The following is a 23,316-nucleotide window of genomic DNA, read 5'->3' as shown; positions in this document are numbered from 1 at the left end:
TATTTTCAAATAAATAAAGGACTTACTATAAAATATAACATCTTAGTAATTAATATGAATGTAAGATGCTGTTTTATATATGCACGTGTATATATATGGTCAAACAAAATTAAACTTCAGGATGGTGGAAAAAGCTATACAATGACCTGAATTCATTTAAGTTACTGTATTAGTTATAAAGGAAACATTCAAATTCAAGACATCTTAAGCTTTTCATGTTCAGTTTTTAGATATGAAATATTGGGAAATTTCATTTAAAATGATAAGAAATAAATTTTATTAATTACAAAAGTAAAAATGATAAGAAATAAATTTTATTAATTACAAAAGTAATTAACATATAATTATATAATATATTATAGAAAAAGATAATTAATACTGAAATTTATTAAACTTAGTTGGTTTTATAGCTCACCCATATTTGGTTTTTATATTAACTTCCATCGTGATTTTTGTGTTATTTTTTAAAATTTAGGATGGTTTTCTTGAGAAGTTAAATTCCACGGAATTCATTACACTTTCTAGATTAATGGAAACATTCATTTTAGAGACAGAACAGATCTGTGGAAGAAAAAGCATGTCATTACTTGGAGCACTTCAAAGCCAAGCTAATAAATTTGTAAATAGATTTCATGAAGAGAGAAAAACCAAGCTCAGGTATCATTACTGTGTAATTTTTTTCTTTGCAAAAACACAATTACATTTTAAAAATAATTAATTGACTAGCCAAAATTTCTGCTTTTTTTTTTTAATTAAAGACAGATTATGGGGGCTGGGGATGTGGCTCAAGTGGTAGTACGCTCGCCTGGCATGCGTGCGGCCCGGGTTCGATCCTCAGCACCACATACCAACAAAGATGTTGTGTCCGCCAATAACTTAAAAATAAATAAATAAATTTTTTTTTTTTTTTAAAAAAAAGACAGATTATGGAGTTAAAATTTACCTTTTGACTTTTCAAAGTGGAGTTAGAATGCTTACTTATGTAAAAGTGCCTATCTGGAAAATTGACTTGTTTCTTAACTCAAAGTTAAGTAAATTATGTTTCATCACTATTGGGTAGGCTAAGAGGTATAAAAGTATTGATACTGTTTATGAATGATTCAATTAAAGTGTCCAGCACTTTTAAAATCTTAAGTAGTCACTAAAATTGGAATGAAGAGAAGATAAGCATGGCCCCTGTGCAAGGGTGACATGCATATTCGTGAAGCACTCTATACTTTTGTAGAAAATAACCTTATACAGATGGCGAGAAATTGACTTCTCATTGGGAAGATATCAGAACAAGGCTTAATAGAAATCCTTGAAAAAGTAAGCCAACAAATAGAAAGCAAAAGTTAAATTCAACAGAAGAAGAGTAATAGACTCTGATGAAGATGATGATTCCTGGAACAATTCTAGTACAGAAATTAAGATATGTTTAAATGTTTACTTTATTGTCTTTATGCTTTTTTAAAAAAATAAACTTGTTATGCAGAGTTATACATATTTTCAAATTGTATACTTCACATTTGCAAAAATCTTAGATATTCAGCTAAGCTCTACTTTCTTATCAACCAAGGAAGATGATATTGAAACATTATTAAAGTTTACTTTTCTTTCATCTTTTGAATAGCCTCCTCTTAGACAATGAGCGCTGGAAGCAAGCTGATGTTCCTGCAGAATTTCAGGATCTTGTTGATTCTATATCAGATGGAAAGATTGCTTTACCTGAAAAAAAATCAGGGGGTATGTGTTCTTCCACACACTTTCTTCCAATTTTTTATTATTTGTTTATTTTGTAAGAATGTTTAATGTTGCTTTAATTGAGAATACCTATTGAAAAACCTAGAACTAAAGCTTCCAATTAAGTATTTGACAGGAAAAGTATTTGTTTTAATTTATAATAATAATTTTGAATACTTATGAGTGTAATCATATGCTAGACCCTGGATGATGTCCTTTACATCTAGTGAACACTAATTAGCTTCCACTTTGTGTCATATGGAGCAAAGATAACAGTTATGATTTTATTTTAAAGACACTAAGTTTAATGAATAAAACCAAAAATATGTAAACAATTGCATAACAAAAACCAAAATGTGAAGAACTATGGGAAAAGAAAAAAGGACCAGTGAGATAGGAAGAAATTCATAAAAATAGAAGTAAAAAAAATTAAAAGTTTAATTTAATTTTCTCTTTGAACCCAGAGCCTCATGCATGGTAGGTGAGTGCTCTACCTCTGAGCCACAACCCCAGCCCCCACCTATATATTTCATTTTTAAGAGTTCAACTTAGAAGTTATTCTATTTTCACAGTGTGACATTTCTTATTATTGTGTAAACAATTGCATAACAAAACCCAAAATGTGAAGAACTATGAGAAAAGAAAAAAGAAGGACCAGAGAGATAGGAAGAAAATTGTCATGGATTATCAAATACCAGTTGGGTTTCAAAACAAATAGATGGAATAACTAGGACATATGTTTGTTAAAATGGCGTCATCTGATAATGTAAATTGATTTTTAATGCATTCTGAAATTATGAACTTGAATACATTTAATGGAGAAGGCAATTGCATTATTTCAAATTTTTATGCATTTTTAATTCAAGTTTAGTGGTTTTACATAGCCATATTTTCAAATTGTATACTTCGCATTTGCATAAAATACAACTTTGCTACAAGAGACTGAATAAAATACAGTTAGTGACCATTGATTTGACATGTAGAAGAAAGTTTACAGTATCAATAATTGAGTGGAGTGATAGTGTCAGTGTGCAGTTCATTGCTAAGGGAGGCTAGACAAATGTAGCCCACTTTATCAATAAAGTTTAGTTGTGAAGGAAAAGTGGGTGATGAAGTGGTAGCTAGAGAGATTGAGAAATTAGATTGTTTCCTTAATCCACTCAGAGAGTTGAGAGAAGAGATTTTTTTTGTTTTTTGTTTTGGGTCAGAGGAAGCTGAATTATATTTTCATGCCTAACAGAAATAAGAAGCAGCTAGAATTGAATCCAGAGTTCAAGAGAAAGCCTATCTCTTACCATTATGACATGAGGGAAGGGATTAAGGGCTGGTTATAGATAGATTCATTCATATAGGACAGAAGAATCAAATCAAAGGAATTATGTAAATTTCTCTTAATATTTTAAATATGTAAATTTCTGTGACTATTTTAAATGGGTAACCATGTCAGGTTGCAATTTTTAACTGATTATATGATACTAGCAAAACAAAGCCTTCATAACTTATCATTCATCTAGTCTTGCAAGCTGTATTTTATTGATAACCTATTATGTGAGGTGCCATGCCAGACAGCTCGGACTTGTTTTCTTTCTCTGAAAGCTCAGTCTTTGAAGTCTACTATTATACAAACAGAATGATTTTTTAAATTAAAATATTTTTTAAAATGTGGAATGATTGAATTAAATGTTGTTGTTTTCCTACAAAGTGAACTATTTTCAATCCCTCTTTGTAGGATTCTGGTAGTATGAGGTTTCTCTTAAATACTTTTCTTCTTCCTCAGCCTCTACCCTTTTATGAATAATATTTTAGTAGTTCTTATTAAGATAAATATCCTGGGTTATTATTTATCCACCATACATTTATTGAATCATTAGGATGCGGCTAGCATTGGGGAAATGAAGTTAGTGAATAGCAATTATACTGATTTTTTTTTTAAATTTATTTTTTAGTTGTAATTGGACACAATACCTTTATTTTATTTATTTATTTTTATGTGTTGCTGAGGATCGAACCCAGGGCCTCGCACGTGCTAGGCAAATGCTCTACTGCTGCCACAACACACACACACACACACACACACACACACAAACACACACACACCCATACATCCTGCCATTGAGTTTTTATTTGGTGCTAGACACCGTTCTAAGTACTTTACATGTATCATATCATTATCATTTACAGGTCCATGATCTAGATGCTGTTAATATCATCACCTAATAAATATGGAAACTAAGGCAAAAGGGCTTAGGTAACTTAGAGTTACATAGCTAGGAGGTAGTAGAGTAGGATTCATATTCAGGTATACTGACATTTGGGTTCTTGCTCTTACCTACATCACTGTGTTCCTTCTTTGTAATATAGAGAGCTGGTTCCGAAACAGTCCTTTCTCTAAAAAAATTTGTAGTCCAAAGGACATAGTGAATTGTGTGTAGAAATTTTACCACAATGGATTTCTTTTCATGAAAGAAAAGAGGTAGTAGAGTTTTTTGTCTAATAGTTCAAAGGGACTTGAATCTTAGGGGAGAAATGATTTGACTGTAGCAATTATTTCATTTGGCTGATCAAGGATGATAATCCAGTCTCCTGTTCTTTTCACCACAAAATGCTGAATTATCTTATATAATAATAAGAAATGTCATACTATGAAAACAGAATAACTTCTAAGTTGAAATCTTAAAAATGAAATATATAGGTGGGGGCTGGGGTTGTGGCTCAGAGGTAGAGCACTCGCCTACCATGCATGAGGCACTGGGTTCAATCCTCAGGACCACATAAAAATAAAGATATTGTTATAACTAAAAATAAATATTTTTTAAAAATAAAATAAAATAAATATATAGGTGGGTACAGTGGTGCATACCTACAATCCCAGTGGTTCAGGAGGCTGAGGCAAGAAGATCTCAAGTATGAGACCTGCCTCAGCAACTTAGTGAAACACTGTCTCAAAATTTAAAAAGGCTGGGGATGTAGCTCAGTGCTATAGTGATTCTGGGTTCAATTAGTACCAGAAAGGAAAGGAAAGAAAATAAAGATAAAATACAGAAAATACATAATCTGTCCATTAAATTTAGAAATTAACTCATATTTTATGTATGTATGTTGTAGTTGGACACAATATTTTATTTATTTTTAATAAATTCTGAGGATCGAGAACCCAGGGCTTCACATGCCAGGGCACATGCTAGGCGAGTGCTCTGCTGCTGAACCACAACCCCAGCCTAATTAACTCATACTCTAATAATGACAACGACAGTAATAAAGACAGCAAGGCAAAAAGCTAGTTCTGCCTTTCCAAACTAATAATAATTTTGTTTTTTAACTACCATGTGCCAGGCCTAGAGGGTTGGCAGTTTATAATCTTTAACAATAATCATTAACAGCAATCCTGAAGCATTTCATGGATACAGATTGAGTCTCAGAGAAGTTATTGACTTAAGGTAATTGATAATTGGTAATACCCAGACTAAAATCAAATCTAACTCCAAACCCAAAGTACTTTATTTACTCTACCAAATTGCTTCTGAAGAAGTAGATATTTGTTTCCAGAAAGGAGATAGTTTCAGGCCTGAAAACAGAATTATTGTTTTCAGTGGTTTTCTCCAGTATTTTGTTTCACCATATACATACCCCTTCTTGTTTATTTGCTTTCCTCTTTTACCTACAGAAGAAAGAAAACCAGCTGAAGTTCTCATTGTTGAGGGACAACAGTATGCTGTTGTTGGGTGAGTAGTATAATTGTCTTTATTAGTTGAGTCGATTATTTGAAATATAAGTCTTCTATTTTCCTCTTAAAGTGAATGAGGAATTTTGGATTAACAATTTTAAATCCTAATGAAGTATTTAAAGGAAATTTTATGGATTCCTTTTTATTTTCTGTATTCTATGTGTGCTTTATCACTGGGTTAATAAAAGAGGCCTTGATTTTTCTCATGTAATAAGAAATGTAGACAGCCATGATTGATGTAATGGCTCTTTGAATTTATTACCATCATAGGTTCTTGCCATCTTCTTTTCTTATGCTTTCTTAGTCTGTAGTATAGCATGAAGTAGTTTAAATCATGGCTTCTGGAGCCTTCAAAATGTTAAAACAGGTAATGCTGTAAACCATTTAGCACAGTTCTTTTTGTTTTGGTTTGGTTTTAATACCAGGGATTGAACCCAGGGGCGCTTAACCACTGAGCTACATCCCCAGCTTTTGTTTATATTTTATTTTGAGACAGGGTCTTGCTGAGTTGCTTAGGGTTTCATTAAGTTGCTGAGGCTGGTTTTGAACTTGTAATTTCTTCTGCATCAGACTCCTGAGCCATGGGATTACAGTTATGTGCCACATGTGTGACCCATTTTAGCACAGTTCTAATATATTGGTGGTTGTTTTTCATAATTCCAGTTGTTAGATCTTTTAATCTTTTATTAATAAATATCTCTAATTCAAGGTAACAAAGAAATATACAATTCCAGCATTATGTTTGGCATGACAGGCCTTTTTAAAATTGGTAATTAAATATTATCTTCTTACACATTTAAAAAAATTTTATATTCTTATTTATTTATTTATTTTTAAATTGTAGATGGACCCAATATCTTAATTATTTTATTTTATTTTTTTATCTTTATATGGTGCTGAGAATGGAAACCAGGGTCTCACACCTGTGAGGCAAGTGTTGTACTACTAACCTACAGCCCCAGCCCTATTTTCATATACTTTAATAGCACTTTATAGTTTTAAGTATTTTCATATATCTGATCTCATTTGATCTTTATCATCACTTAGTAAAATAGACATGTCAGAGATTATTGTTTCCTTTCTGAGTTACAAGAATCGAAGCTTAGAAGGTTAAGTGATTAACAAGGTGGCCCAAATAAAGTCAATTAGAATTTAGATCTAACTCCCAATATCTAGATCATCATTCACTTTCCTTCTTTGCTTCTTGTCACCAAGAGTTTTCTGAAATAGCTGCCCTTTCTGGGAAGAAAGGACCTCTATGAGCCTTATCATGGAACTTACTATAGTATAGTTAAATTATTCCTTTATGTGTATGTCTCCTTGGTAAGACTGAATTCTGCAAAGGTAGGCGATCATGTATTACCGTTATTATTTTTCTTGGCACTATAGTAAGCTCTCAAAAAGCATGTACAGAATTAATATGGGTTTGTTTGTTTTTTAATCCATATTTCAATCTCTAAAAATACACAAATTCCAAACTAAAGCCTCATTTCCTTTATCCTCACGAGTCCTTCCTTGTTTCCAATAGAGCTAAGCTTTGTTCAACCCTCTGTAATCTCATCTCTTTTCTCTCCTTTAACTTTCCTCCTTTATCTGGTTGCACTTTATGTGCTTGATGGAAATGGTCCCTCTCTGGCTCTGACTTTTCAGGCAGAGTCTATTGCCAAAAAACTGAACTACCTGAATAAAGGTGGGTTATTATGTTTTCTGGGAGAAGATTATGAAAAATATGCAGTGGACTCATGCCAAATAGAGCAGGCTCTAGTTAAGCTATATAGAGCCTAGGTGCTGTATTTTTTTCTGTGCAATACTGGGAATTGAAACCAGGGCCCCATACATTCTAGGCAAGTGCTCTACCACTGAGCTACATTCAAAGCTTTTTTTCATTTCTTATTTTGAGATGGAGTCTCACAGAGTTGCCCTAGCTTGCTTTAAACTTGTGATCCTTCTGCCTCAGCCCCTCAAGTGACTGGGATTACAGGTGTGCTCCACCATCCCAGTTTAAATGTTATCTTTCTTGATTCAGTGGTTCCTGATATCCTTTACTGAGAACAGCCCCAGCCCTATATTCTTTATACTTTTATAAAGTATTATTTTATGTGGATTTTTCATTTCTGAGCATTTCAGTGAACTTAGATGTCCTATAATAAATGGTTCTTTTTCTCTTAATTTTAGTCTCATTTAATCTTCCAGTAGTGTGTCTTTTTAGTTTGTTCTGTAATGAGCTGGTAATATTTCATTTTTGGAGAGTCTTTTGACCTATGAATAAACTTCTTACATAATATGTTCCTTAGAAGCTGTTATGGCTTCTTCCTCATTTTCATCTCACTAAGAAACTCTGGACTAGGTTCCCTTCATCAATTCAGTAGCTATGATTGAAATCTGCTACACAGTTAATCAGAAACGCTGGCTAGTCTTTTTGTCGTTGTTTTGGAATTGGCCAAAGAATAGAATACTTCCCTTATAAAGAGACTTTCTTAATAAGAATGCCATAAACCAAGTACTATGCTTACAGCACAAAATCTGACAAGCCACTTATTCTCAGTGTCATGTAAGTAAGTACTGATTCTGTAATTACACAAATCCTTAAATCTTTCACTCTAAGTGCTTCTTTTGTTCTACATTAGACCAGAACCTGTTGCACTTTTAGGTGAAACACATAATTTAGCAGTTATCAAAATTAGCATATCAGGCTGGGGATGTGGCTCAAGCGGTAGCATGCTCGCCTGGCATGCGTACGGCCCGGGTTCGATCCTCAGCACCACATACAAAACAAAGATGTTGTGTCCGCCGAAAGCTGAAAAATAAATATTAAAAAAATTCTCATTCTCTCTCTCTCTCTCTCTCTTTAAAAAAAAAATCAGCATATCCTCAGAGATGCATCGAACTAATAAGTAATTTGATTTTTTTTATATGCCAAATCAGTTTAAATTTTTTTGTTTTGATTGCCTGTGGGACATTTTCTTTTCTTATAGAACTGTATTGCTGTTAATAAGAATTATCCTTGAATATTGCCAGTGTGTGGATAACATCCCATCTGTTACTACTGACATGCTTACTCGTCTGTCAGATTTGTTGAAGGTGTGTATGATTTTACCTTTTTATGGAAATATAGTTAAAAGAATTAACCCATTAGGATATAACTAACCTTTCAACTCTAAGACATTTCAAGGTCAAGTTATCTTTAAGACATTAATTTTGTGTTATTTAATTGTGGTTGCATCACATGTTACTAGAGAAAGGGCTGCCTGCTTCCTTCTCACTCTACATTTAGTGATTCCTCATTACACTCATAGAGTTGTTAATGACATTGGAGACAGGAGATGATTTGTTCGTTAGGTGCTGAACATGACTGAGGCCACTTAGGTCAAAAAACCTGGACTGGTTTCAAATGTGCATGGAAGGAATTCACTGAACATTACAAAATTCATCTCACTAAGGTTAGAGATTTTTCTTACATCATTCTTTCAGAACAATTGATGTAAAATGAAAATGTGATAATTTTATTCAGCCATTTCATATTGACAGATATTTTTAATTGTTAGAATATAGGAAAAGCTTTATTTTTTTCAAACCTTTATTCTATCAATATTGCCCTGAACTTGAATTTTAGTCAAGAAATATTTTTACTCTTTTGAAAACAGGATGTTTGAATAAGAATGCTGAAACTAAATTAGTATTGTGAATGCAAACTAAAGATAAGTTTCTGAAAACTTTTAGAATTTCAATTTTTTATTTATCAAAAGTAAATATTGTCATTTAGAATTCCCCTCTTCCTTTTTTTTTTTTTTTTCATTATTACATAAATAGATCCTAACTGCTTCTACTAGAAAATTCATTTGGTCCTTGAATGAGAGGAAAAAGGAATGTATTTTTAGGATAGTTAACACATCATCAGGATATAAAAGAATGGCTTTTAATAAATCGTTGAGTTTGGGTTTTTTTGTTTTTTGTTTTTTTTCCCCCTTCTTCCTTTCTTAGTACTTCAATTCAAGAAGTTGCCAGTTAGTTCTTGGAGCTGGTGCATTGCAAGTTGTTGGACTAAAAACAATAACTACAAAAAATTTGGGTATGGATTCTTGTATTTCATTCAAATGTTAAGGTATTATAATGATGTAATTCTTCTTACCCTGTTTTTATCATACCTGATAGTTTCATGGCTATAAAAGTGGCAAATGCTACTTTATTCTTTTATGTGTTGTTATAATTGAAAAACTAATCTGGGGAAATTATATAAGGAATTTCCACTCTTAACTCTTAATAATTTATTATTTAGAAGCTGCTTCACTCTGGAAAATGTTAAATAATATGTAATATTTAAGAAGTACTTTGGGGTGAAAGGTATCTGAATGTCAGAAGAGAATAAATTGTCTTGTTAGTGTCCTCATACTTGTAATGCTAGCAACTCAAGTCCATTGAGAAAACAGCATATTCATTGAATTATTTAGCACTAAATTATTTTCTTAAAAATGAAATGGGTTACCTTTACCATGGTGCTCTTCATTTATGAAATAAACTGGGGTTCTTTATGAAATTAATGGACATTTTAAACTTAATTGCCTTTGTAATTAAAATCAACAATTTTTGTTTCTCCATTATGTACCCATTCCCTGAATCTTTAGCTCTTTCTTCACGATGTTTGCAGTTAATTGTGCACTACATTCCTGTGATCCGGGCTCATTTTGAAGCTCGACTACCACCTAAGCAATATAACATGCTTAGGCATTTTGATCATATCACTAAGGTATTTTTCATGTATTTTCTATTGAAGTTCATAAATTTAATTCCTTAATTGTTAAATATTTTTGTATGTGTCTCAGGAACTATAAGATACAATATCATTTCTCATTTCAGGATTACCATGACCACATTGCTGAAATATCAGCTAAACTTGTAGCGATAATGGATAGCTTATTTGACAAGCTGTTATCGAAGGTAATAATTTATGAAAATCATTAGGCTCTGCTTAAAAGCATTGGTGACTATTCATTTTATAGAGGATCCTTTATGTTATACATAAGTTAAAATGTGATACTAGAATCTAAATTTTTAAAAGATATATACCAACTGGCAGAATTTATAAACAGTTTTTAAGGAAAATGTGTCCATCTTCTTTGACACCAAAGTGGTCACAGACGTCTTAACAAATCAACTCCCCCAGAGTTTAGAAAACAACTCAATAAAATGTCAATTTTATGTTCATCTTCTAAAGGCCAGAGGTGGGAGAGAGTAAGGGAGATAATTCAGGGTGGTAGAAATCCTTCATAGAAGCATTTTTATGTTGGCTACATCAACAAATGTATATCTTCTTCAAAACAAACAATTTGAAAGCCTTCCAAAGACAGAATTGTAAGGACAAGAATCCATAAGAAAAAAAGGAAATTTATTTGAAATAAAGTATGTGACTTTATTTTCCAAGCTGAAAAATGCTCTGAGAGTCTGAGGTGCTTTATTGTTTTTCTCAGAGACAATTCTAGGGTCTGTTTCTTTTCATTCCCATAAGTCATTAAATAAAGTAATGTTCTATAAGGAATACTGGAAGGGTATCTTCCAAAAATGTTATTTAATCAGCCCCACTCACTTTTGCCCTATCCTTTACTCTTTGCTTTTCCTATATTCTTCAATGCATATCTTTGGGGGAAAGAAGAAATTTTGTAACTTGGATGTTTGAAGGTTTATTTAGTGTCGACTTTATGCCCAAGATCATACTTAGAATAAAACTTACTGAGCAAGGAACTTTGATTTGCTTTTTCACAAGGGTGAATATCTTGTTGAGATAGCAAAATATCTAGCAGGGGAAGTATATCAATAATGACAAGAAGTAGAATATGTATTTATTCCTTAAGTAAGGAATTGTTTTAATGCATTGGAGCATTTAATGCTTTAAAAGAGATGGTTGCCAATTGGAGAGGAAGATATGAGATAGTTTTATAGATGTAGTATGCATATAAATTTTGCTTTTAAAGATAAGATTAGGGTATATGAAGTTGAGGTGAAGATATCTCTGAGAAAAAAGTCTGAGCAAACATGTTGTTAGAAATCACAAGGAAGTAATTTAGATTCAAGTATACCTAAATTCAGATTCCATGTATGTTACACATTAGTCACTGAAGGACCTTGGGCAAACTCTTTTTTTTTTTTTTTTAAGCCTCCGTTTCCATTTCTAAATGGGAGTAATAGAGGTTACCTCATAGGTTGTAATGGAGATTAATGAGATAATATATGTGGAATGCTTTTCTTTTATCATATATCTAACTATAAGCAAGTCCTAGTAAATATTGGCTGCTAATATTTTGCTGTTGTTAATAACAAAGGTAGCAGTTCTATTTAGGGTGAATAGAAGGTAGCTCTGTTTAGGGTGCACTGGTGTGAGTGGAAGAGTTGGGGATATGTTGGGAAGATAGTGAAGATCAGTGGCTATCAGTAGAAAGCTAAGCAATTTAAATCAGGTTTATTGGTATAGTTTACATTCAGTAAAATTTAGCCTTTTTAAATACATGGTGTAAACAAGGGAGAGAATTGAACAACAGCAGATGAGGTAGAGAGGGAAGATGGGAGGGGAGGGGAGGGGGGATAGTAGGGATAGGAAAGGTAGCAGAATACATCAGTCACTAATATGCCATTATGTAAAAACGTGAGTGTGTAACCGATGTGATTCTGCAATTTGTATTTGGGGTAAAAATGGGAGTTCATAACCCAATTGAGTCAAATGTATGAAAGATGATATATCATGAGCTTTGTAATGTTTTGAACAACCAATAAAAAAAAAAAAAAAAAAAGATCATGGCATTTGTAGGGAAATGGATGGCATTAGAGCAGATTACGCTAAGTGAAGTTAGCCAATCCCTAAAAAACAAATGCCGAATGTCTTCTCTGATATAAGGCGAGGTAACTCAAAATAGAGTAGAGAGGAAGAGCATGAGAAGAAGATTACCACTAAACAGAGGTGGGAGGGAATGGGAGGGAGAAGGGGAATTGCACGGAAGATGGAAGGAGACCCTCATCATTATACAAAATACATATATGATGGTGTGAGGAGGAAGAATAAAAGAGAGAGAAATGTGTCACAGTAGATTGGGTAGAGAGAGGTGATGGGAGGGGAGGGAAGGGGAGGGGGGTATCGAGGAAGGGCAACAGAATACAATAGACACTAGTATTGCTGTATGTATATATGTGGCTCTATAACCAATGTGATCCTGCAATCTGTATCACGTGGAAAAATGAGAATTCATACCCCATTTGAATCAAATGTACGATATGTCAAGATCATTGTATTGTCATGAACAACTAATAAAAAATGTACACAATTTAAAAAAAATTAAAAAAAATAAATACATGGTGTGATGACTTTAACAAATATATAAAGTAGTGGAACTACTACAATCAAGATAAAAAATGTCACAAGTAAACATTCTTTTGCCGCACTTACAGTTTAATTTTTCCTTCTGCAAAATGTCCTTTAAGTGGAATCATACAGAACGTATCCTATTGGGCTAGCCTCCTTACTTTTAGATTAATGCTTTTAGAATTCTGGATGTTATAATTATGTGTCAGTAGTTTGTTCTCTTTTATTATAGAATAGTCTCCATTCTATTGACTATATTGCTAATTGTTTATCCATTTACCAGTTGATAGAACTTTGGGGTTTTTCCTGTTTGGGGCTGTTATATATACATATACATTCTTTGTGTGGATATATGTTTTCATTTCTTTAGTGTATATACTTGAAATAGGATTGATTGTAGATTATGGAAATGTAAAACTTCATTTAAATTTATTTTTTAAAAAACCTGCTAAATTATTTTCTGGAGTATCTCTTTGCTGTCCTTTTTACCATGTATGAGACTAGAGTTCTAGATGCTCTTCATTGTCACCATCACTTTCTAGGGTCTACCTAATTTTTAATGTTAGTCTCTAATATGTACATGATATCTCACTGTTTTTTGTTTTTGTTTTGTTTAGTACTGGAGATTGAACCCAGGGTCTCACATATGCTAGGCAAGCACTCTACCACTTAGCTAAACCCCGCAGCCCCACATTGTGGATTTAGCTTAAATAATGACTAAGAAGTTGAAAATATTTTCATGTGCTTGTTTACTATTCATACCTTTTCTTTAGTAAAAATGTTTTTCATTTTTTTGCGTATTTTTTAAAAATTGGGTTATCTTCTTCTTGAGATGTGAGTTTTTTAATATATCTTAGCTCAAAGTCCTTTATCAAGATATGTGGTTTGTATATTTTTTCCAAGTCGGTGACTTTTTATTTTGTTAACAGTGTCTTATAAAGAGCAATCTTTAATTTTGATCAAATCTATTTTATCATTTTTTTTATTAAATACTTCATGTATTCTAGCCTAAGGAGCTACAAAGTTATTCTGCAGTATTTTTTTCTAGAATTCGTTGTTGTGTTTACTTTGTTTTGGTACTGGGAATTTAATCCAGTGGCACTTTGCCACTGACCTACATCCCCAGCCCTTTTTAAATTTTTCTTATTTTGAGACAGAATCTCACTAAGTTGCTGAGGCTGCCATTGAACTTGGGATCCTCCTACATCCTGAGCCACTGGGATTACTAGGTGTGCATTACCATACCTGGCTTCTTCTGGCATTTTTACTGTTTGGGGTTTTATATTTAAGTTTATGATCCATAACTCTTTGACTTTTTTTATTGAACTAGTTAAAATATGATGGCATTTGTTCAGGTGATTGTATTAAAGGCCTTAACATAGAGCAGTGTTTCTTAATTGAGTCAGTTTTGTCCCTGTTTCCAGAAGGGGACATTCAGAAATGTTGAGCACATTTTTGGTTGTCATAACTTGGATAGGGGGAGTGAGGTGCTACTGCCAACTAGCAAGTAGAGACCAGAGATGCTACTAAATATATAGGACAGCACCCATAACAAAATATAGCCTGAAATGTCAGTAGTGTAGAGGTTTAAAAACTGACCTGAAGTCCAAACTTATGTACAAAAAATTTTTTTAAATACTATTTATGGGCTTAGTTGTTGATTTGGAACAAGGAAGAGGAAAAACTGAGTTGGAGATTCCAAGTCTGCGTGACCAGGAGGTTTAGTAATCCTTGTGGAAACAAAGAGGAGGAGGAGGATTGGGCAAGTTTATGATAATTCAGTTTTTGAATGGAACACCTATGAAATGTGGGACTTAAACCCAAGAAAATGTTTCAGGACTAGAAATAAGTAGAAGGTACAAGATTGGATGAAATTGATGAGAGAAAAGAGGAGATAATAAGGTAGTTTAATGGTGAAAGATGCCTGTATTTAGAAGACCAGAGACTGATGAAGAGTAAGGTCAAGAGGGAAAGGGCCAGGAGAGCATAGTTCTTGCTATATGAGGACAGGATTTTAAATTGAGGGTGCTTGAAATACTATAGTGATGAGGAAGGAGTGCTAGGAAAGTTACTGAATTTGGAAGAAAGAATGTCTTAGTGATTTTATTTCCTCCCCCGAAAGAAATTTCTGAAGAGTATTATAGTAAGGGAAGGTAATTTGGGTGGTGGCAGGACCCAGATTTTAAGGGTTTGAGAGTAAAGAAGTACAGTGTCAAGTTTAGGTGACTCAAGAATTGTGATAGTGATGAAATAAAAAGGGGGAAAAGAGTATCTTTAGGGGAAACAGGGGTTTTTGAGGAAAGTTTGAGGGTCTGAGTTTTTAGGGCTGCCATAACAAATCAACACAAACTGAGTGTCTTAGAACAACAGAAATTTGGGCTGTGGCTGTGGCTCAGTGGTAGAGCACTTGCCTAGGATGTGTGAGGCACTGGGTTCGATTCTCAGCACTTCATATAAATAAATGAATAAAATAAAGGTTCATCAACATCTTAAAAAAATTTTAAAACCAGAAATTTGTTCTTTGACAGTTCTGGAGACCAGGGAGGGAAAAAAAACTAAATTAACAGGTCAGGGAGGATGAACTCTAGGGAAGAATCCATACCCCCTGCCTTTTTCCAGCTTCTGGCAATTGCTATCAATCCTTGGCTTGCAACTGTATCACACCAGTATCTGCCTCTGTCTTCACTTGGTTTTATTCCCTCTGTGTATCTCCATGTCGGAATTTTCCTATTTATAAAGACACCAGTCAATGGACTTAGGGCCCATTCTAATGAGTATGACCACATGAAGTACCATGTAGACATAAATTTTGAGGGGATGTTATTCAACCCAGCACTGAGGGGTTTATAAAACTCTCTAGAATGGTTAAAAAAAAAAAAAGTTTTGGTGAGGATATAGAGACATTAGAGTTGTATTTTATAATGGCACAGCCACTTTGGAAATAGTTTGGCATTTCCTCATAAGATTAAACATGGAGTTCTACACTAGGTATATACCCAAGAAAAGTGAAAATGTTGTCTCCACAAAAACTTGTACACAAATGTTCATAGTACTACTCATAATACCAAAACGTAGTAGGTTGTTTCTACAAACAACCTAAATGTCCATCAGTTGAAAAATAGATAAATGAATGTGGTCTATCCATACAGAGGGATATTAACCATAAAAAGAAATGTATTGATACACACTGTAGCATGAACTGTAAAAAGATTGTTAAATGAAAGAAACCAGCCACAAATAGCCACATATTTTATGATTCTATTAAATAGCTAAAATTTGGAGGAGCTGAGATTTGAACCCAAACAACCAGTTTTAAGATTGGAAGTGGCCTCTGTTCTTAACCACTAGGGTATTTTCATTGCCATAAAGTAGATTAAGATATTGAATAAAAGTTTCTCAAGATTTGTGTGAGGAGTACAAATCACAGTTGAAGTGTAAGCTTGAACCCTGTACGAGAGGCAGGTATGTGGAGGTGGGGAAAACATCTCTCTTAGGGAATAATAGAGATACTATACCTACAAATGACCTAAACATTGCTCTGTTTCTCCCTACCAGTATGAAGTGAAAGCTCCCGTTCCTTCTGCCTGTTTCAGGAATATTTGTAAGCAAATGGCCAAAATGCATGAAGCTATATTTGATCTTCTTCCAGAAGAACAAACACAGGTGAGTAGTAATGCCCTCAGACTGGGATGTTTTTCACGGTTTTTTTTGCACAGTTAAGCTTAATTCATATTCTGATATGATTTTTAACCTTTTTTTAGATTGTTAATTTGACCAATGGAACATTGATAAAATTTTCTAATTTCAAAGTGATAGGTGGCAGCTGCTAGGTGAGAGCTATAGCTTTACTATATGATCAGGAATCTGAAAAGCAGATTTTCCATTTGTCCATTTTAAGAGGTCCCAGATTCTACTTAAGTCACTCATTACATTATTACAAGTCTCTGAATATCAGAGTTGCCATTTATCAATGAATAATAAAATGCTACTGTGATTGTAATCTAAATTGAAAATGGAAAGAATTAATGATGGAGTTAATAAAATTAACATGTATAACTAAATCATTCTACTTTATCACGAATAATTGTATGGAGGAAAAATAGCAAAATAGGGATCTTTGACACTTCTCACCTGTGAAGTTATCGATGCTGTACTCCTGTTGCATTTTATCTGATAATAAAAGTATTATCACAGAGTTCATTTCACTCTTTAATGTCCTCCCTTATCTCTACACTCCTTGTTTCCCTCACCTAGAACTTCAAAGTTTCCAGCATTCCTTTCTTCCCAGTCTCCTTCCCTCTCCTTTAACTTTTTACCTTTATACCAGGTGGTCTCATTCAAGCCTAAATGATACAATGTTATAAATACAAGCCTATCTGTTGTATATCAAGTGAATTTAATTTCCACTGATAATTTTGATAGACAAGTTTGTTTATTTTGGTTTTTCTCTAATTGGTTGAGTGCATAGGAGTGGTATTTGGGAGTAGAGGGTTGTTTTCCTAATGTCTCTTGCCTACTATTTGTTCCCAATGATGGCCTCTCTCGGCCACCCGAGACTTCCACCCTGCATTATTTATTACCACTTCATTAACAACTTCATGACTATCATCCAGCTCCTTTGGAGCTCAGAGTACTGAGGGAGTGCCATAAGATATGAGTGCCCACTAGTTCTCTTTTTTCCTTCTGATTACTTCCTAGCTAACCCTTCCTTTTCATTCCATATGTAAGAATCACCATGTCTGACATTTTGACCTTTTGAATTTGCCATTTGAATTTTGAGAGAAAGACTTAGTACAGGTCGGGGAGCTGGGTATATATTTACTTCATATGTTTCTATTTTTGTCATAACTTAAAGGATTCTTTCATCAAAGCTGGGCAAAAGTTGCCACTTTAATACCAGTAATTATACAAAACTTCCACTGGTGGTTCTAAATATACACCTTTTTCCCATAGAAAATATTATTCTACTAAATCATTTCCATAGATCAGTTTTATACAGTTTTAGGCCATACCTTTCTCAAAGAAGTATTGGACCATTCATTAGGTCTGCATGCAGCAATAATGAAATACTTTGAAATGATTTTATTAGTTAGAAACATAAAGGTACTTTTGCCTCTATCATTCTATTTTTTAAAAAAATATTTATTTTTTAGTTGTAGTTGGGTCACAATACCTTTATTTTACTTATTTATTTATTTATTTTTACGTGGTGCTGAGGATCAAACCCAGAGCCTCACACACGCTAGGTGAGCGCTCTGCTGGTGAGCCACAACCTCAGCCCTTATCATTGTATTTTTTAAAATCAAGTTTACATATTATAAAACTTTTCACTACCTTTTGTTCTTTTTACCTGTTGTGCTTAATCCCACTTATATATGGCACAGGAGTTCTTCCAAAGTACAGAATGGCAATCTTATTGCTAAATGAGGTACTGTCAAGAAGGGGGAAAAAAGCAATTACTTATTTTTCAGAGGAGCATTTTAAAAGTTATGTCAAAACAAGGTTTGTGGGCTGGGAATATAGCCCAGTTGGTAAAGGGCTTGCCTCACATGCACAAAGCCCTGGGTTCAATCCCCAGCACCACAGGAAAAAAAAAAAAAACAATAAGGTTTTGTTTTTTAATACTTTCTCCAAATAATAAATATTGATAACTCACATGTCTTCTATTTCAGGAGAACTATAAGAAAGCTTATTTTCTTTTCCAGATGTTATTTTTAAGAATTAATGCAAGTTATAAACTTCACTTGAAAAAGCAGTTATCTCACTTAAATGTGATAAATGATGGAGGACCTCAAAATGGGTATGATTTTTATATATTTTTACCACATATTCTCATATTGAATTGTTTCAGTGATTGGTTTTTATCTTTATGCTGTTCTCTCATACTGGGGACCAAAATTATAAAATCGGCAACATTTTGCCTTTTTCCTCTAAGAAGATGCTATCTTGTCTGTCTCTCTGTTAGTTCATGTTAAGTTCTTTACATGTTTTGAGGAGTTAGTGTGTCTTTAGATACCCAGTAGTCTTTCTTTTCCAAAAGGACTCAGTTCTACTCAGTAGCTCTGTGACTATGTGAAGGTCATTCAATTTCTGTGCCTCATTTGTAAAATGACAAGGATAAAATCTGCCTTAATTCTTTCAGAGTTATGAAAAATAATGTGTAGGTAGGACAGTATATTATAAACTATCAAGCAAATTTTATATATTACCTCTGAAATAGTGTATTTTAAAAAGAAAACAGGATTTAGAATCAGAAAACTTGGGTTAAATACTAGTTCTGCCACTTTTTAGCTGGATAGCTTTGGGTAAATCTTATTCTCTGTGTGCCTTAATTTTTTAGATTTAAAATTAGAAATAATGATATTAGTATTAGGTGCTGTGCAGGGGAATGATATTGGCCAAATTATATTGTTATAGTGTATGCATATACAAATATGTAACAAGTCCCACCATTATGTATAATTATAATGCAACAATTTAAAAATGAGGGGAGGGAAAACCCGCTCACTGGTGGGGGAGGACCTTTATGTGCTGTCTAAATATTATTCATTAACAGTTTTCTTCTGTAGCTGTGAAGGCCATTTATAAAGTGGCTGGTAGAGATTATATATATTTGGAATTATGAGTTACAGAATACTTATTTCCCTTTGAAGAATCTGGATTGTGAGTGGTTTAGGGAGACACTGTTTTCTTAGCAATTCATTCTATTAAATCATCATTATAGCTAAAATTACGAAAGGCTGGAATAGTAAGAGTTTTTATTTTAAATATATCCAGCTCACTTATATCTGTGATGCTTTTTTATGGGTCCCTTCAGTGTCAGTATAGGAACTGGAAAAGTGAGCTAACCATCTAGTTTTTCTTAGAATAAACTCTCCTTTGTGCCAGACCAAACCATGTACTCTGTGGGCATTATCTCAGACTAACCTTAGAAGACTATTGACTGTTATATTTTTAATCTATCATTCAACATTTTTTAAAATTTAAACCGTACTTACTCATAATATTGAGATTCATTTATATTTCATTTATTGTGCTCTGATTTCAAGACAAGAATACCTTAAGTAACTGAATCAACATGTGATTACTAATACTAACATTGAGACAAAGTTAAGCTGAATATCTCAAATGGAGAAGTATTTTATTCATTTTTCACAATAAGGAATCCCACACTGTATTGATAAGCTACTGACACAGTTACATTTTTATTTGCCATTTGTAAAGTTCAAAGATTTTTTTTTCCATCAAATGAATTACACTTGCCATATCACCCATTTGTCCTAACACACTGATTGCCATACTAGGAAATAATTGTATGTAAAGATCCTTTGGGATTGAGGTATTTTATGGATGTGTAGGACATCTTTGCTTCACATACATTAATTTAAAAGTCTGCTATCTGGGCTGGTGTCATAGCTCAGTGATACAAGCACATGCCTATAATGTATGAAACCTTGGGTTGCTTCTTACCACACCACCCGCCAAATCTGTGTATTAAATTATTTTTTGTACTTATAATGCTCAGGAAGCTGCCCTTTCTTTCCTTTTACTATTTTAGTCCATACATATATACTCTAGTGACAACCAATCAAAAATAGTTATAAATTCATACTATTTTAAGATAAATCTGATTTTACTGGGTAGAGTGTATAATGAACCTGACTTCGACATGCATTTATTTACATTTTTCCCATTTATTTTTTTAAATAAAGCATTAAATGGTTAACTGTATGATAGCAGGAATCCTGGCAAGAGAAGAATGTTGCTATTTATCCCTAGGAATTCTGAATTTAAATAATATTGTAGCAGGTGGTATAGGAATCTGAGAGCCTTGCTCATTTATCTGGATAGAAAGAGTGAAATTTAAAATTTTTCTCTCCAATGTTTAGGTTGGTCACAGCAGATGTAGCTTTTTACACTGGAAATCTTCAAGCCTTAAAAGGTCTTAAAGATTTGGACCTAAATATGGCAGAGATCTGGGAACAGAAGAGGTGACAACTCACTGGAAAACTGGGTAGTTCATCTAAACATGGGACATGTATGTTTCTGAAGAATATCTGAATGCCTGTGTTTCGAGAACCTGGAACCCAAAGTGAACTGAGGTGGGGGAAAGGGAAAAGGAAAGTATCAGTGTTGGGAAACTGGATTCAGTGGAATCTATAAGGAATGCCATTTTTGTGCATTCTTAAGTGAGGAGTAACTGATCAGGTGTCTATAACATTTTTCATTCTCTCTGGAAACAGACTCAGGTTTCTTTGGACCAAATCCAAAAGAACACATAGCTGTAACACAGCTGTAGTTGACTAGAATGCTCTGTATACTTTATATTAAAAAATGCTTTGCATTTCTTCCAGTGCAATGAAATTCATATGGTGTCCCACCTTATTTAATGATGGTACAATTTAAAATATTAAAATCTTAGTCAACCTCTGTAGAAAGTTTTCTCTATGAAAGTAAAGCTGTTTGAAAAATTATTTTTTTACAGATCTTTCTATAAAAAATAAACATCTTTTGATTGCTTGGATTTAGGAATTCAGTTTTTGTTTTAGTGACCAATGTCAAGTTTCAGGCTTTGTGTTACATATTTAATCTTTCTACTACCACCATTATGTCAACTGGGTAAGCCTTCTCAAAAGTCCGAATACATGAAAGAGTAATAATAAGATATTGGCATTTATGCAACTACTAGTTTAAATACTTTTCAGAAGTGGTATACAGAAGGCTACAGTTTAATAGCTGTATTTTTATAAAAGTATCTATGAAGGGTTTGGGTTTTTTCCCCCTAACAGGTAAGACTATGTATTCATGTAATATGCCTACTTATGAGTTCTCATTTTAACATTTAGGTAACATATGAAGTATGGTCCCCTTGGAGTCTTGTTTTTCAGTTACTTTCAATGTGTATATGAACAAAGACCAGGGAGAAATAGAAATTTTAAAATATGGGCTGCTGTTTGGGCGCCAGAAATACAAGGTATTAAAGACTTTTATGATACCTACCTTCAAAATTAAAAATTAGAATCAGCAGCACTCTACAAGTGAAAGTGCCTGTGCCTCACCTCACACTAAGACTCTTGCCTAACCCTGTCAGAGTGCCTAATCTTGTGATTATGTACAATGAAATAGTCTTATTTTGTGCTTTACAGTTTTTTCAAAAGGAAAGCTTGTTTTCTTTCCTTTATCATTACGAAGGTATGTCGTTGATTCTTACGCTGTCTGTCTAAAATAAAGGTGTAAAAAATTATGAGACTTTAAAAGACAACTTTTTTTTTTTTTTAAAGTACGGAAGAATTGGGAAGTATGACTTGATCTACCAGCAGACCTGATTTGTAAGGTTATTCTTGAAAATTTTTCAGTGATGTGAAGCTTTAAGAAAAGGGAACTTAACCCCACCCCATTTATCCCTCCATACTACAGTACAAGGACCTGAAAGAAATGTTCTACCTCTGCCCACTCCAACCATTTAGCTGGGGAAAGAAATACCACTTTTTTTCAGTAAATGGAGAGTCTGGAGTGCATGGCAGGCACCCTAGTCTTAGAACTATGAAAGGTTAAATATCTTCCATTTCCTTTGGAAATGGATTTTTCTTAGAAATGCAGAAAACTGGAATTAGTAGATAACTAGCTGGTGAGTACTTAAATATTCCAACCTATACAGTGTCTGTTCAGCAAGAACAAACCATTTTATTTTGCTGATTCATAAAATTAGCATTAAAAAGTTCAAGAATACATGTGTATGGCTTCACCGCTTTATTTTTGAAATCACAGGCAATTCAAAGTGACCATCACTGAGGCTTCTGTTAATAAAAATCTTCCAACAGAACTGCCCCAGTTTTAGGATTAAACAATATTGCACTTTAAGATGAACTTTCAGGATCCTCTTCAAAGAGGGAAAGTATTGCTCCATCTGTTTTTCTTAAACTAAAAGCATATTGCAGAAAACTCTAAAAATCAACACTGCAAGGTACAGTAACATAGTCAAGTACCTGCCTACTTTAGAATCCTAGAGACATTTCAATGTAAGAAACTATTTAGCCCATAATTTAGCCCATAATTAGTATAAAGTGTATACAGTATTCTTTTCAGTGGTCCAATATGCGAAGGTTTCCAGATACAATCTTGTTCTCTAATACTGCTCCAGGTGGGATGTCAATTCTGTCGCCATGATTTGCAATGATGATAACTGTTCCCTAACAGGGAAAACAAAGAGCTAAGAATATACTTGCAACTGCAACTGAAATGCAATTATCATACAACAACCATCAAGTTGATGTACAACTCCTTTTACAATGGAGTAACTGTAATGATAAACAATATTAAACATGAAAAGCAAGTAACATTAAGGAAAAATGTAATGTGTACATCCGTCACAGTCCTGACAGTAGTCCTGGATTCCCTGCCTCCTTGTCAGAGATGGTGCGAACAATGGGAAGTAGACCCAGTGCCATAGTATAACTACCCTTTCTGAAGGCCTCTTGCTTATAAAGTCACCAGCATTATCCAATACCCAAAAAGCAAGTAACAG

General features: G+C 33.5%; 2 protein-coding genes and 1 non-coding gene across 9 annotated transcripts in view; 2 read left to right on the top strand and 1 right to left on the bottom strand.

Annotated features, from left to right (window-relative positions):
- The window catches only part of Vps54 (VPS54 subunit of GARP complex), an 88,584-nt gene extending 67,445 nt beyond the window's left edge, over positions 1–21,139 (top strand). For all 3 annotated transcript variants that reach the window (XM_077791890.1, XM_077791889.1, XM_077791891.1), the window contains 10 exons: positions 476–657; positions 1,613–1,725; positions 5,387–5,444; positions 8,422–8,527; positions 9,428–9,515; positions 10,069–10,190; positions 10,301–10,381; positions 16,347–16,454; positions 18,497–18,591; positions 20,681–21,139. In XM_077791890.1, the coding sequence (XP_077648016.1) occupies positions 476–657; positions 1,613–1,725; positions 5,387–5,444; positions 8,422–8,527; positions 9,428–9,515; positions 10,069–10,190; positions 10,301–10,381; positions 16,347–16,454; positions 18,497–18,591; positions 20,681–20,786 (1,059 nt within the window). In that variant the 3' untranslated portion in view covers positions 20,787–21,139. The remainder of the gene's footprint in view (positions 1–475; positions 658–1,612; positions 1,726–5,386; positions 5,445–8,421; positions 8,528–9,427; positions 9,516–10,068; positions 10,191–10,300; positions 10,382–16,346; positions 16,455–18,496; positions 18,592–20,680) is intronic.
- LOC113181656 (U6 spliceosomal RNA) lies at positions 1,119–1,221 on the top strand. The gene has a single exon (XR_003300615.1). It is a non-coding gene; the product is annotated as a U6 spliceosomal RNA (small nuclear RNA).
- An 865-nt stretch (positions 21,140–22,004) lies between the features above and the next one.
- Positions 22,005–23,316, bottom strand: part of Ugp2 (UDP-glucose pyrophosphorylase 2) — a 54,465-nt gene continuing 53,153 nt past the window's right edge. For all 5 annotated transcript variants that reach the window (XM_026387187.2, XM_026387190.2, XM_026387189.2 and 2 more), the window contains exon 10: positions 22,005–22,981. In XM_026387187.2, coding sequence (XP_026242972.1) covers positions 22,874–22,981 — 108 coding nt within the window. In that variant the 3' untranslated portion in view covers positions 22,005–22,873. The remainder of the gene's footprint in view (positions 22,982–23,316) is intronic.

Source organism: Urocitellus parryii, chromosome 12 (assembly GCF_045843805.1).
Source record: "Urocitellus parryii isolate mUroPar1 chromosome 12, mUroPar1.hap1, whole genome shotgun sequence".
Lineage (NCBI taxonomy): Eukaryota > Metazoa > Chordata > Mammalia > Rodentia > Sciuridae > Urocitellus > Urocitellus parryii.
Note: the sequence above shows the minus strand (reverse complement) of the source record. Positions and strands in the feature narration are given on the sequence as shown.